The following is a 16,712-nucleotide window of genomic DNA, read 5'->3' as shown; positions in this document are numbered from 1 at the left end:
CTAATGCAAGCACCAGGCACCTTCCATTTGCTGGTGCCGCACAAGAAAAAGAGAGCAGACAGGGGGCATTCCCCCACTGAAGTAGGGGAGTGAGCAGGCACCAGTGGGGTGCATCCACGTCGGGACACCCAGCCTCGGCCCCACCTATACCGGCACCGTCGACTCCAGTCCTGGTGACTCCCCGGTGCAGGAGGATGACATAGACCTCCCATCCACGCTGGATACATTTGAAGCAGCCAGGGACCTGATCGTGATGACAGCACAGTCCCCTCCACTCGTGTCACTTATCTGGCTAAGTGAAAGAGATTCTCTATTTGGTCTCTACAGAAGGGCACTCCTCCATTACAGTCATCGGTTCCCTTCATCCTAGACTATCGACTTCGCCTGCAACAGCAAGGTCTGGTGGTGTCATCAATCAAGGTGCACCTAGCCGCTATTTCAGCTTTCCATCCCGGCTCAGCTGGGCAGTCAGTATTTGCTAACCCCATCGTTGGCCACTTCCTCAAGGGGCTAGACAGGCTGTACCCTCAGGTACAGCAGCCAATTCCTCCATGGGATCTTAACCTGGTGCTCTCAAGGCTGATGGACCCCTCCTTTTGAGCCCCTAGCAATGTGCTCTCTACTTTACCTTTCTTGGAATGTGGCGTTTGTAATGGTTATAACATCAGCCAGGAGGGTGTCGGAGCTCAAGGCCCCAACATCCGAGCCCCCTTACATTGTGTTTTATAAGGATAAGGTGCAGTTGCCGCTGCACCCAGCATTCCTCCCGAAGGTAGTTTCAGGACATCTTTCTTCCAATGTTCTTCCCTAAGCTGCATGCTAATGATAGGGAACGCATGCTCCATTCCCTGGATGTCAGACGGGTGTTAGCTTTTTACATTGTGCGGACAAAGCCGTTTAGAAAGTCTACACAGCTCTTCGTCCCCATTGCTGAGTGAATGAAAGGTCTTCCAGTTTCCCAAAGGATCTCTTCATGGATCATGGCCTGTATCAAGGCGTGCTACGACCTAGCAAAGATACCAGCCCCAGTGCTAACAGCGTACTCCACAAGAGCGCAAGCTTCATCTGCAGCATTCCTGGCGCAGGTCCTTATTCAGGATATCTACAGGGCGGCGACGTGGTCATCTATTCACACCTTTACATCACACTATGCCATTACACAGCAGGCTAGAGAAGATGCCGCATTTAGCAGAGTGGCCCTGCAGTCTGCGACTCTGTGAACTCCGACCCCTCCTCCAGGGGGCTGCTTGGGAGTCACCTATTTGGAATCGACATGAGCAATCACTTGAAGAAGAAAAAACGGTTACCCAGATTTTGTATCTATTGTTCTTCGAGACGTGTTGCTCATGTCCATTCCAAGACCCACCCACCTTCTCCTCTGTCAGAGTATCCAGCAAGAAGGAACTGAAGAGGCGGTGGGTCGGCAGGGACCTATATACATGGCAATGAAGACGCAATTCCAGGGGGCTCCACAGCCGATCCAATGGGTACTGCTAGGGGAAAAAACCTTCCGACTGTGCATGTGGCACGCACACACCTACTTGGAATGGACAAGAGCAACACATCTCGAAGAACAACAGTTAGGAAAGGTAGGTAACCAGTTTTTACATTCCTTCACTAGAAGTTCTAGCAACAAAACCTTGCTAAACCACTCTTACTTCCTCTCCAGCCAAATAAGCGGTTCTTATATTCTGATTGATCCTGGGGCTGGAAAACAAGGCTTAGGTTGTGAGGCTTAAGGAGCTGAAATTATTCAGCTTGTTGAAGCTGTAAGCATAGTGGACCAGTGCTCTGAGATGGTACAGGGAGTACTTTTTCTAGATGTCTGGCTGGTGTGCCTAGCTCACATGCCCAGGATCATATGAACACCACATTTGTGACTGGGAAATTTCCTCCAAATCAGATTGGCAGGGACTTTGGGAAATGGGGGGCAAAGTTTTCCTTCTTTTGCAGCATGCAATATGATTTTCCTGATGGGATCATCTGTGCATATCTCACCTAATCAACTCCCTGCCATTGCAGCAGCATTGGTGACATCTTGATCTCTTCTGATGTCTGCTGGTGGCACACGGTTTAGTCTCTAGAAGACTGAAATGCTTTTGTCTAACTAGAGTCTTTGGGCTTTTATAGTGGGATCTGGATAAAATTTAATAGCCTGTATATACAGGAAGTCAGACAAGATGTTCTAGTGTTCCCTTCTGGCCTTAAGCTCTATGAAACTGTGAATGCAATATACAGTGAGCCTTCTAGTTCATGATGGATTTGTTATTGTGTTTCAGATTCATAATACAGTTGATGCACTTTTCATTGGCCTTTGAAGATATAAAGTAGCTATTCTGAAGATCAGGTGTCATCATGGCTCATGTCACCCTATATACTCTTTCCCTTGCCTCCTTGATCATGGAAAGTAATGTCACAGCAAATAAATGTTATTGATGTTCCACAGTGCAAGGGGCAGGCAAGGGCTGCTACCACTTGCACATAACCAAGCTCCTTAGGTTGAGGGTTTGTGGGGACAGGTCATGAGTAGGCCAGAGAAGAAGCCAGGCAGAGTTGGAGAATCCACTGTTACACAGATCTACTATGTAAGGATCTCCAGAGTCTATTCCAGTCATTAGGCTGCAGTAGACTCCATGCAGTGGCTCCTGTGACTTTGTAGGAAGATTCCTCCCCAGCCCCCAGTGCTTGACCCAGCCACAGTAGTTGGTCTAGACATTAGAACCTGGATTTGCCCCAAGTGAATTCCATATTGACATTGTTATTTTGCTTCTTTGCAGATGGCAAAGCTCCGTAGCCTTTCCATCAATGCTGAGACAGAACCTGTTCGCCCCATGGTGGATAACTGGCGCCCTCCTCAGCCTCGGCATTTCAGGATGGTGAGAGCCTCGTTCCAATAAAATCTATGCTGAATCTGGGTGTCTTTGCATGAGGAAATGCCTACATCCCAAAGCCTAGTTAGCTTTGTGCCCTCTACTGCTCTTTCTCTGGATGCAGATCTGCATTTCACAGTCCAAAACTCTGCATAATGAAATGTGATGGGTCCCCAACTCTAATTTTGAGATGTCAAAAATTACTTGAGGCAAATTCTAATTTTAACATGAAAATATGGAATCTGTGTTTGGATCTCAATAATAACTGTGTTAGCTTTAACAGTAGCATTTATATGGCTATTTCTAAGGAAGAAAAATGGAATAGTTAGTAATGACTAAAAAAGGCATTTCTCCATTAACCTTATGGTCTTCAGTGCTTGCCTTTTTCCAGATCGAAGAGGTTTCCAATTAATAGAAACAATGAGTCATTTGAATTTAAAATGGACAACATGTGTCAAATTCTGCTGTCAATTGTACTAGCATAATCCAATAGGGAATACCAGGTGTAATGGAGGGCAGAGTTTTCTCCTTTGTATTCATATAGAAATATGGAAAGTACAAAGACTCATTAAATTTCCAATGATAATTAAGCAAGTTAAGATTTTAATGAACTGAGAAGTTAATATTGTAAAATTTCATTTTGAAAACTGAAATCAAGGTGTCAAATCAAATTAAGAGTATTAAATTGTGGGGGGGAAGAGTTCCTACTTTAATTATTGTAACAACTGACTTATTCTTGTTAGAAGGTCAACATTAATTTTAATGTTAAAGCAACTGAAATGAAATGAATTTCAAGAAATCCCAGGATTTTCTTTAATTTCCTGCAATTGTAGGTCTTATCAGTGGATGAAAGTGAATAGATTCTGTCAAAAACCCTTTAGCATCCTAAGAGTTATTTAGTCCCCATTTTTTCTACTGTACCATTGTCCTTACATGTCTGAAGGCCAAATTCTGCCCTCATAAACCTATGCAATTGATCCTGATGTCAATGAGATTTGTGTGCAGGTATCTCTGTTGGACTTATGGTAGCAAGAGCAATAAAAGAGTATTGTATGACTGCACTTGAAGCAATAGCATTTCTGCTTTAAGAGAACCAACACTAATAAAAACTTTTTTGTAAAAAATGGTGTTTGTGGTTTTATTTCTAATTCTGGGTGACAGCAAAAAGCAACAGACAAAAATACTCTGTATAAATTAGGGATAGATAAGACTGTAGTACCTAACCCTGGCTGTTTGTACTGCAACATACTGGCATGTTTTGTGTGTGTGTGTGACTCCAAGGAAATAGCATCTTTAAAATATGGTACTTCATCACAGCATCTGCTAATTGACACTTTCCCCCACTATGATGTCACTTGTGTGTCTCTGCTTCAAGAAATTCCTCATTCCTAATAGCATTTATTTCTTGTTTGATCATGTACTATCCTTGATCCTACCAAAACCCATATATTCAGAAGTATTCTGCTTGAACTTTTCTGAACTGATCTGGCTCATGTCTAATGATGCCATTTCACCCTAAATTGCACATGAACTCTAGTTTCCTACAACGAAACGCATGAAAGAACTAGATGAGCTGTTGGGTGACTCTGAATTTTCCTTTTAACCTCTGCTTCACCTCCACACTTTACAGCACACAAGCCTGACTTTTTAAGACTGGAATGCTCAGTGGTTTGAGCATTGGCCTACTAAACCCAGGGTGCTTGGATTGGCATGGAGCAAGGGTGTGGTACCTCTATCAGCCCTGAGGAAAGGCAGTTTGATTTTTTACAGAGGGGGAATTAGCTCAAATGGTAGAGTGCTTGCTTAGCATGTGTGAGGTAGTGGGATCAATACCTGCATCCTCCACTAAAATTTTTGGGGAGGGGGGATAGCTCAGTGAAGAAAAAAATAATAATATATGGAGATATACCTATCTCATAGAACTGGAAGGGACCTTAAAAGGTTATTAAGTCCAGCCCCCTGCCTTCACTAGCAGGACCAAGTACTGATTTTGCCCCAGATGGCCCCCTCAAGGATTGAGCGCCCAACCCTGGATTTAACAGGCCAATGCTCAAACCACTGAGCTATCCCTCCCCCCGAAAGAACATCGCTACCAGAAGTGGGGTTTGAACCCACGCACGTCCATGGGATCTTAAGTCTAACATCTTAACCACTTGGCCATTCTGGTAAGTATAAAATATTTGGAGATATACCTATCTCATAGATCTGGAAGAAACCCTGAAAGGTCATCATGTCCAGCCCCCTGCCTTCACTAGCAGGACCAAGTACTGATTTTGCCCTAGATCCCTAAGTGGCCCCCCTCAAGGATAGAGCTTGCAATGCTGGATTTAGTAAGCCAATGCTTAAACCACTGAGCTATCCCTCCCCACTAAAACATTAGCCCACTAAACCCAGGGTTGTGAGTTCAATCCTTGAGGGGGCCATCTAGGAGTCCGTGGCAAAAAAAAAAAAAGTTGGGGATTGGCCCTGCTTTGAGCAGGGGGTTGGAGTAGATGACCTCCTAAGGTCCCTTCCAACCCTAATATTCTATGATCAATAGCTTCTTTCCCCTGAAGACATAGAATGATATTCAGTCAGTCAAAACAAGTCCTGTTGAGGTTAAAAAAAAATCAGGTAATAAATGATAAGGAGGCAATAGTAAAGTCACATAACTGATTCTTGTGAGCCTGGAGAAAAGCCAATTGGGCCAGTTCCAAGTAAGTCGCCAATAGGTCTGGCACTTCCCTCATTAGTGCTAATGCAAAATTCATTTTTCTGTCCTGACACCCCGCATCTGGAGAGGTAATAGATTAATGCAGGATATTTTGTCGCATTATTAGCCCAGAATACATCTGTGTATGTGAATAATTCAATATAAAAGCAATCATTTAACAATGTTAGGGTGGGACACAAGCCAAGAAAGTATTTTAAGAATAACATGAGTCTGTTCTTACTTCATTCATGATATTGGGAAAAAAGCCCAGTTCTTTAACTCTGAATTTCCTAGTAGCTTGTACAACAACCTTAATAGTATATTTTAAATGTGTTATTACATTTGATACATATCATTCTTTTCTTTCAGGAAGTAATGCTTACGAAGGTTATAAAATGTGTACTATGCATACAGAGTAGGCATGTTTCCAAGTGTAATGTCTGAGGACCAGATCACTTCTTTCCTTATTAAAGTCAGTAAAAGAGGGAATCTTCCTTGTTATTTACCATGAGTTTGAGTGCAGTGTCTGTTCCTCACATCATCGCCTTAATTACAAGGCTGCACCGGTGGCAGAACAGACAGAAATGAGCCCTCTAATACCATTGTAGTCATGGATCTGGTCCCAAACATGAATCATTTGCCATCACAAATCAAGTCTCTCTGTGCATTTTGTGGTACTGCCAACTCACAAACCATGAGCCAGACCCCCAAAAATCACAAGAATTGTTTTAAAAGATTATATTGGGGGGAGGGTTGGCTTGTCTTTATTTTTGAACTCCCCCTGCCCATCCCCAGTGAGCGTCAGTAGCAATTTGTGTTGCCCACTCTCCCAAATTTTTTGGGTAAGGTGATTTTGCTGCCCTCTGGTTCAAAGCCTCCCCCCCCCCCCCCCACTTCAGCTTGTCCCTGAATCCCCATCAGTTTATCCCATTCCGGCAAGGCCCCCTCAATTCAGCCTGTCTCCTACTCCTCCAGTTCAGCCCATTCCCCACCTCCCTCAAAAGGTGGCTCCTATCTCCAGTCAAAACTGGCAACTTGTCCCATGCATCAAAAAGTGAGGCTTCAAATCTACAAATGCCCTTCCACCAAATCTTGTTTGGCTTTCTCTTGAAATATGTGTTAACTACTGATGTTAAACAATCTGTTCCACCTTGTATTTAGCTGTGACACTCTCAGTACGTTTCCCAGACCTGAAGACGAGCTCTGTGTAAGCTGGAAAGCTTGTCTCTCTCACCAGCAAAAGTTGGTCCAATAAAAGATATTACCTCACACACCTTGTCTCTCTAATATCCTGGGACCAACGCAGCTACAACAACACTGGATTCTATACATGTACATGTGAGAATTGTTTGACTTAGTACAAGTTTTAAAAGAGCACCCTTTTCGGTGTTGTTCAGCTGTGCAGTTTAATATGATATGCAAAACACGTATGTAACAGAATCAAATAGAATAGAGCCCAAAGTCTGATGGCTGGTGCCAAAGTGGTTGCACAGGGGGAGAGAGAGAGATTATGAAATTGTGTCCCCAACCGTGTTGTTTTCCCATATTGGCCTATAGATGGCAGCAAAAGTACAAGAACAGGAACTAATGAGCTGCACCTGCCTTCACTGAAGTCAATAGGCAAACTCTCATTGATGTAAGTGATGCAGGATCAATCACTAAATTATCCTGGCGGCAGAGAGAACCCTGTATATGAGATAAAATTATAATATAATTCTCTCTGTGCCCCTTGTTTAACAGCAGTGGTGTTTTATTTCAGGCTGGCATTGTCACAAAGGCAGGATAGACATCCACAAAAGGGAGGTGAGGACCTGACTTTAGAAGATCAAATAGTTAACTTGACATTGACAATAGTATTTTCCTTCCATACTCTGCATAGTAGCACATGTCGGTTACTATAATGCATTTTAATTTAAGATACAGTTATTCTTAGCAATGATGCTTGCAAATAGGAAATGTGGACGTTTCATGTAGAAATATATTGTATATTCTACAGTTTGTTTGGTGTTTTTATTATATTACCCAAACAGCACCATCCTGTAAGATGTGCATGATGCCTAACAAAACTCATAGCTCCTGAGTTTGATATCAGTTACCCCAGCGTAAATCAGGAGTGAATCCACTGACCTCAGAAGGTGAAATGGGACTTTTGTCACTGACCTCATTACATGGGGCCACAATGTCACCCAGAAATTGGAATCAGCTCCATAGTTTAGAGAAATTAAAATCTAAATTGCATTGGCAGAACTGAGCCATGAAATGCTGTGAGATGAGGGATGTGGGGCAGCAGGAGATTTAAATTTGACGTCTCAACCCTGGTCAACAGAGAGTTAACCCATAACTGTACGAGGCCAGTATATTTTATGTTGCAAAGGCTGAAAAGCCAAATAAAAATAACCATTCAGAAGTCTATAGAAGGGGTGTGCACAGCCAGCTATGCTGAGCTTACACAGCTTGGTGGATATATGGTGCACAGTACATTTTGCTGTATTTTGATGCTTTAAAAAATGCAAAGGAATCAGGTCCACCTGTGTCAAATTCATCTGTATTCCTCTAAAGCTGCATAGGCCCAAATGTGGCCTAAGGAATCAAGATGAAGCCTGAAATGGTGTAGGAATCACTTCTTTAAGACACATAATATTTACTATAACCTCGGGGTCCTGACTAAGTTTATCAGCCCTCAGTAATAAAAGTGAATCCACACCCAATTTGCACGTAATGGATTAACCTAAATTTGGTCTAAACTGAAGGAAGTCCCTGCTAACGAGATGAGAAGTGCATTCACCCCACATTGCTCATTGGGAATCTCTTCATTAATATTCACAATGATCAGAGAGCTTGTCCTCATGTTACCTCAGTGCAGCCAGTGGGAAAATGTTCCACTGCTCGTTTCATTCTGTGGTGTCTCTCAGGCAGAAAGAATATGAGTGAAGGGTATATTGCAGCCTAAGGTTGTTTGAGTGGCTGTTGTTTTCATGTCATGAGAAAAAAATTGCTGCATGGCTATAAAACTTCAGGGTGGGGGCTATGTACATATTCTCCTTCATTGTATATCTTTGTATAATATGATGATTTATTTGATCAGTTTTGCAGCCCCACTCTCTCTTACTCTCCCCCCATACATACATTTTTTCTGCTTCACTATGATAGGTTGACCTTCCTCTATCATTGATTTTTCCTGTCCTTGTCTAAGCAGGAGCCAAACTCTTCACTGATTTACACCAGTCACTTCTTTGGGTCAGATTCTGATTAGATCATTGTAAATCCAGGGTGACCCAGTTTAATTCAGAGCAACACAATTGATTTGATTGTGCTCTCACTAGTAGTGGATTAATCCATGGATTCAGACCCTGACCTGGGAAGAGGCACATGGATCATGATGATTAGGTCCAAGGATAAATGTTGGGGTCAATGTTCATCAGAGAGGAGAGCAGATGGTTGCATTGTCAGAGCAATGAGTCAGGAGCACCAAGAGCATTTTAAGAAGGGGGATGAGGTTCTTTGGTTAGCTGAGGAGACAATTGACTGGATTGGATCCAAGGCCCACCCATCACAGCTCTCACTTATACTGGTATTACACCAGAGTATTTCCATTGGGTTTGAGTCCATCTTCCTTACACTAGTTTTACACCAGTATACTTCCACTTATTTTTTGTCAGTTACTCCTGATTTACACCGATATAAAGGAGAAAAGAATAAGGTTCATTATTTAAAAACTATAATTTTAAAGGGTTTGTTTGCCTGACTGGGGATGTCTAAACTTGGGCATAATGGAATTGAAAGCATGATTGGCTCTTGGGAAGAGTGAATTTATTTGCTTTTCCTGCCTTATGAAAGAGCATCTCACTTTAAAGGAGGGAGTTTAGAAGCCAGCAGGTGTTTGTGCCTCATTTCTCCCTTTACATTTTAAAAATCCCTTCCCAGCTTCAAAAATGCTTCTAGTAACAAGGATGTAAAACATCTGGGAAGTTATGATGAGAAGCAAAGTCAAGAGTATTAAAAGAAAAAAGCACAAGCTGATGTTAATCAGGTATTTATCAAATCCTAGGAGAGAGCAGCTGAGAAATCTTAAATACAAAAAATTTGTGATTAGAAGGAGAATATTGAGACAAAGGGGCTGTAGGGATTATTCACTCCTTGGGGTGGAGGGATTTCCTAAGGGAGGAAGACAATAATTGGCTTCAGGGAGAATTCAGAGAAGTGACTTGATTCCTGCAGGAAGAGCTATGTCTGCTAGATTGTAGCATGAAGAGGGCAGGAAATCCAGAAAGCCTGGGCTGATAAACTGATAGACCTGGAAATGACAATGGGACCTAGACAGAAACCAACAGGCTGCAGGAAAGTCTTTGTTACTTTGAGGAAACTTGGCTTCAAAGAGACTTGATTTAGGATAACTAAAGCATAGGAGCAGGAGACCTAGAGAGAGAGACATGATTTGGGAGAGCATGTGATTGGGAACTGTGAGAGAACTTGAAGCTAGTTTATGGTTAGTAGGATAAATCCTCAAAAGTGCTGGTCACTCAGAAATGAACAGGATTATAGTTTGGAGCTAGAAATAAGATGTAAAATCTAATGTGTGAATGTTGCTACCTTAATCATCTGTACCTATTTTGTTAATGATTATATCTAATTGACCTAGCTGAGTCCAAAGGAATAGAAATGCCCTCCCCCCCCCCATACAAATAGTAATATAAAAGAAGTGTTGACAGATAGAGCTGGATTTTTAACCAGTGCCCTAGAGGGGATAGGGAAAAATATCTCATTACTGGGCTAACTGATCTCACTGCTTTAGCTCCTGCCAAGACACGGCCATAGTCCTGGGGTAGAAAGGGGATTAAATAAGATGCTACCTGGTGTTGTCCTAAAAGAGGAGACAGATGATACTTTAATAGAAGCTTTTGCTAAGGTAAGCAGAGAAGACCATCTTTCAAAGAGTTTGTTAGTAAAAGGCACAACGAAATAGTTAAAGTGACACGGTAATCTAACAGAAAGTTCAAAGTTTTAGTCTTGAATCTCATTTTAGATTTAGATCTACAACTTTACAGTTAGTTTTAGATCTAGATTTAAATGTATACAGCACTATTCAGGTCTTGGAATGTGGCAATCTCAATGAATCTCAACATGTAGATTCATTATTATTTATTTTTATTTGTTAAACACTGGTAATGTATTCATTGTTGAACCAAAGTGAACATAATCTCTAGCCAGAGTAGTTTGGGATTTCAATAGTAACCTAGAAAGAAGTAGTTCTGAAGTAAGTTTTGGAATTGCGCAGTGAGCCCTGGATGACATACAACTTATTCCCAAGAATATTGTCAGTTACATTTCCTTGTTACTGTTATTGTTATTATTATTGTTAATAATTATTATTAATAATAATGATGTTTATTATGGTAGTGCCTAAGGGGCAACTATCAATGTGTGCTAGTTATGGTACAAACATAGGGTAGCAGACAGTCTCTACCCTGAAGAGTTTACAGTCTTAACAGACAAAACAGACCCAGGGTGGGGGAAAGGGTAGAACATATAAGCAGCATGAACAAAGTGCTGGTGGCAAACATAATGTTAGTGCTGTGATAGTTTATTTATTGTATTTATTTATTGTTGGGTTGGTTGGTCTAGTTAGGTGGGGGTAAGCTAAATGGAAAGAGAAGGGAGACAGGGCGGGGGAAAGAAGGTAACAGGGAGAGGTATAGAAGGAAGCTGAGATGAAAAGACTGTAGTGAACCCACCTTTTTAAGTAGCATATTAATATTATAGTGACTCAGTCTGCACAGAGGACTGCAGCTATCTGACATTCTGAATTCAATATGAGTTCAATTCACATAAGCAGTGCAGGACTCAAGATTGGCTGTGGGAAGCAGTTTGTATCCTGAACAGTCCATTATAGAAAAAAAGAACGTAAAGAACAAAGTAATTTTCTGAATGGTCTGATCCAGAATGGGTGGCAGCTGCACATGATTTAGCTGCATTTGTTATCTAGCATTGCAAACAATTTGGTGCACAATGTACAGCTATTGGTACATTTTGCAGGACTTTTTGCAATGATCTGTGTTCTCAGATCAGTTACATATATAAATCCTGAGATAATAGTAATCCTTTCAGAATCTTTAAGAGGATTGACGGCTATTAATACTTACTAAATAGCAACTCTTCGAGCTCCACATGTGAGAAATGTCGTAGAACACCACATAATAGATGAAAATAATAGTTGTGTCTGAACAAAAAATCTGGATCAAAAAAGCTCTGGACGATATTGGGGGAATGCCAAAATCTGGCATCTAGATACTACAGTGATGGGTGTATTAGAAGTATGCAGATTAGATCAGGTTATCTTTAGATTTAGACTTAGATTTAGATTAAATTCAATTAGATCAAATCAGATCAACCCAGCCCTAGTGCTATCTATCTATGAAGTGCCAAATCCTCAACCCCACTCTGTTCATATTGCATAGGATACTGTTTTCCAAAGAGTGGGGCATGCCCCCCTGATGTGAGGATCACAGATGGATTTCTCACTTGTTCTTTAGAGTTCAAGCTTTCATTTTTTAAAAGTTAAGTCTCTATCTGTTATTGTTGTGAAGAAAACCTTGAAAACATAGAACATATGTAACAAATGCTGTGTGATGTCTGCCTGAGTTTGCAGAGAGCCCGAAACAATAGCAAACTATCCCATTCATTTAAATGTGTGATATTGACTTAGGTGCCAATGATGCTATTTTAATAATGTTGATGGCTAGTTGTTTCACTGTTCATCAAAGCATATGAGCAAGTAGAAAGTATATTTTCTGCAGTTTTCTGCAGTGGAAGAGGATGTGAAGGACTGGGATAGAGAGGAGTGGAGTGGGGCAGTAGGCCTTTAATATCATATGATAAGACTGTAAAGGAGGCAGCACTTGATTGGTTTAATTTTCCTTAAAGGGGATTCAGCTTTCAAAAGTATAGGAGAAACTGGCATAGGGAAAAGGCAGAAAGCTGACATAGATAGCTCTAAACCTTGTCTCCTGTTACCCCACCAGCAGCCTCCCAGTGTAGAGGACATTCTGGAGATATATTAAGGCACAAAATGGGAGTTACTGGAGCAACTTGTGCTCCAGAAATCCTGGGCTGACAGAATGGCCCCTAGGGAGCCATTGCAGATGGCATAGGTTAGAGCAACCCTGAGACTGCTCTAATTTATGTCAGGACTTGAACAAGAAATCAGCTGCCCCCAGGGTTAGGGAATCACAAAGGTGGCATAAATCACCTTTGTCTCCATCCATCAGGGTCTGCACTGAGAAGTATTAGACCAGATCTAAAGATCTGGTCCTATAGTTTTCTTAGACTCTAGATAGTGAGGAAAACGTTTGTGGGCTGGATAGCAGTTGTGGAGCTAAACTATTTGAAAGTGTTTGTGTTCTGAGACTTAAAGGGGCATCACCAATTTAGGTTTAAAACTTTGGCTATGTAAATATAAATTGTTAACCAAATCAAACATCAGTAGACAAGCTTCCTTTTAAAAATGTCAGTAGACTGAATTTATTTTTTAAACAACACTTCCATGCAGTGCCACCCAAATACTGAAACTGAAACATCCTACTCGGCAGGAGACTGAGAAAGTGACACTGATGAGCCTATTTTCATTGTCTGTGCTGAATGCAGCACAAAAAGGGAAACCAACAGTGTAAAATGGAAAATTAAATTCACTTGGCAAATTAAAAAGTGATATGTGGGGAGTGGGTAGGGGGGGCAGAATCTAAACAAAAATAGGAAATTAACCTGATGTGCTTAACTCCACCATTCAGGCACACTGATTATTGTTGCCTTCCATCCCCTTATATGTACTGTATTCTCTTTGGGGCAGGCACCTTGTATTCTTTTCTGTGTATAATGCACCTAATGCAATGTTGACACTAGGCAAATAATAATGATACTATGTTGCCTAGGAATGAGAGACAGCAAACAGCAAAAATAGAGGAGAGAGAGAGTGACAGAGACAGATTAGTCCCTAAAGAGTGACTGAAGATCACTTCATTATCTGTTGTTATGGCCTGTGCCTATATTATTTTTCTTGAAAAGCTGAGGTGGCTAGTCCAATAATTCAGCCTTTTAAAGGATTTGCTGGGAATGAGGAAGCTGTCATGCAGTAGCAATCCAACAGCAAATATAAGAAAACAGACCTCACAATTCCTATAATAATTATATTACTAGGCAGGAGGCTAAACAGACTGATCAATAGGGTTTCTGTGAGAAGGCTGCTTAGATTACTTGCCTGGGGGAACATGAAATGCAGAACAGATTGCATTAGCTGGAGACTGCAATTCTTTTGCCAAGCTATGTAGGGACGTGAGTAGAGCTTTATGAAATGTTTGTAAAAATCACCTGAGTTTGGGCCTCCTTACAGACTCAAAACCCAGCCCAGGTTTAGTAAAAAAGTTCACAAACCTTTCACGTGAACCTGGACTAATTTATAGATAGGCCTGATGTGATGCTGTATGATTGAATATGACCATTTACCACTGTTACACAATTACCACTGTTACACAATTGCAACAATTCTTATACAAAGTATATCATGTACGGTAGCAATAGAAAAGTTATGAATTGCTAAGTATGATTATTCTGTTTATATGCATGTATCCTCTTTGTATCTGAAGTTATGAATATTGGCTGTGTTCTGGTATCTTACACACGTGTTGTAGTCCTGAGTAACACCCTCCCCCTCAATAGAATTTACATTAGGGCCAGAGAGCTATGTATTGATGGCCTATTAAGGACATTCAGATCACAATGGACCATTGAAGAAATTCATCCCGCCCAGTAAGCCTTTCCTGTGGACACCTCAGAAAGAATATGGGCATAGACTGCCTCTGTGAGTCAGCAAACCATGTAAGGACATGTGATATGCTCATGGGACCCCAGACTCCATCTTGGGCCACTAATTTTCCATGCACCTGGCCTGTGGGCTTTGTCTGAGACAGTAACATTCCATGCACATGACAGAGGCTATAAAAAGGCACCTGAGACATCTCTGATTTTTCTTCATTTCTCTGAAGTAGATTTCTAACAAGGAAGCTTTGAACAAGGACCGATGGCCCCCAATCTCTTTGGGTAATTCCAGAGAGACTTTTGCAGGCTAGCAGTTTATTCCATCACTGCTTCAAACCTAATATAAGGACTTTACAATCACTTGTATGTCCATGATCTATTAACCATTTATAAATCTCTTCTTCTTTTCTTTTATTAGTAAACCTTTAGTTTTTAGTTACTAAAGGATTGGTATCAGCATGATTATTGGGTAAAATCTGAATTATATATTGACCTGGCTAAGTGGCAGGTCCCTTGGGATTAGACGGACCCTATAACTGATGAAACTGGTTTTCAGTAACCGCTCATCAGAAAGTCCAGTGTCAGGGTGGAGAACCAAGGGCTGGAATGCCTTTTTGACTTCTTGTTAACCAGTGTGGTGATACAGTTCACTTTTGTTACTGGCTTGGTATAATCTAATGATAGAATAATCACCAGTTTGGGGTGAGTCTTCCCTATTTCTCAGCAGTCTGTCTTGAATTTGGCATCCTCAGCTGTCACCTGCTGAGACCTGGTGGCACCGAGTTGTAAAGCTTGGACCCACATCTGTTTCCAATGTTCCCCAAAGTTTATGGTTCAGATCAGGCATTGTGGTCTGAATGAAAATGATATGATAAGTGTGGGTAGTTTCCAATGGGTTTGATGCAAAGCCAAATGAAACTTGGCCATTTGGACTGAATTTTGCCTTGAGATTTTGAACTCACAACTCAGAGTGAAACTTAGGTGGGAAACAAACAGTGAGTTAAAGATTTATAGCCTCATGATGTGACACTATCAAGGTTTTCACACCCAGTCATTAGTGCTCCTAAGAGTGAAATTCACCCCCTCCACTGCATGAGGTTTTATGCATGGAACACCAGAGGAGTAGTTGGGAATAGAAATCAACTCCTAACCTATGGGCAAGTCCTGGAGCTGCAATGGCACTATGGAACCATGACACTATGTCAGCCTGTGCTCATTGCAAGCCCCTCTGAACCTGGAGGCTCTGCTCTGCTTTCTAGAACTCATGCTTCTGGTCTTGACTTACTCCAACAGCCTCTTCTATGCTAGTCTATTCAAAGCTGTTACAGACTCCATCTACATGATGGCAAATAAGGGGCATAGATCCCCCCCATGCACCCTCTCCATCTGCACTCCCTCCCCTTACTGCCTCATCTCTTGAATTAAATATCTCATATACTGTTGGCCGTATATATTGAATTTCACCCTCAATGCCTATATTTTAAGCATTCAGGAAGCAAAGCAGAGTTTACCACTATTCTTCTTATTAGCAATGTCTGATCATATTGAATTTTGTAATTCATGGACATGTGCCTCAAGGTGCATTTTATAAACTGGAAGGATAAACAACCTTACTGCTTTGATACTTCCAGTCTGTTTAGCAAAACTTAATCTTAGCTAGCTAGTGGCAAAACAAGTTTGACTGTTGTTAGTTGTAAATGGGGCTAAGGAAAAGAATAAATATTGTTTTACTGAAGTGCAGGTGATGTAGTTAATTTACTCCAAGCACAGCAGGTGGCATGAATAAACTGTTCTTTGAACTCGATGGGGATATTCACCTGCAGACATTTACGCATGTGGAGGAAACATTTGCTTGATTAGGGTTAATAATAAGGAATATGCTCTCACTTCTCAAGTTGTCTTTTCTAGACCTTCATTCTGCTGTTCTGTACCATAGCATTCAGATTAGCTCTCCCCATTTTCCCTATTTTTTTTATTCTGAACACTTTTAAAAAATGTATTGGTCTCTTTTTTGGCTATTGTGTTTCTTGCATGATGTTGGTTGCATGAATTGATTCTACCATGTTATGTTTTTAAGGATAAGATTCAAACCTTCTTTGGATTTTTGTGCAGGTATGTCTTGCAGTCATTTTTACCTGTGCTGTTATCATTCCAGAGCTCTTAAATTAAGCAGGATGGGTGGGGTCCATAGTTGGATTGCAAACCTCAAAGGAACATTTAGGCACTGCTTGAAATGTTATTGGTTGGTGAAGACATTGGTGCTCTATCTTCTGGACCAGTGCTGAACCAATGTCCTAGGAAGGGACAGTTTTCAGCTGGAATGTAACTCGTAGGTCCAGATC

The 16,712-nt window shown here is 41.3% G+C and overlaps 1 protein-coding gene across 1 annotated transcript in view; it reads left to right on the top strand.

Annotated features, from left to right (window-relative positions):
• LOC135874403 (carbonic anhydrase 3-like) overlaps positions 1–2,897 on the top strand; it is a 28,175-nt gene extending 25,278 nt beyond the window's left edge. Inside the window, exon 7 of the mRNA XM_065399211.1 lies at positions 2,778–2,897. Coding sequence (XP_065255283.1) covers positions 2,778–2,897 — 120 coding nt within the window. The remainder of the gene's footprint in view (positions 1–2,777) is intronic.
• Positions 2,898–16,712: the final 13,815 nt, after the last annotated feature.

Source organism: Emys orbicularis, chromosome 2 (genome assembly GCF_028017835.1).
Source record: "Emys orbicularis isolate rEmyOrb1 chromosome 2, rEmyOrb1.hap1, whole genome shotgun sequence".
NCBI classification, from domain to species: domain Eukaryota; kingdom Metazoa; phylum Chordata; order Testudines; family Emydidae; genus Emys; species Emys orbicularis.
The sequence above is the reverse complement of the archived record's forward strand: the minus strand, read 5'-3'. Positions and strand labels throughout refer to the sequence as shown.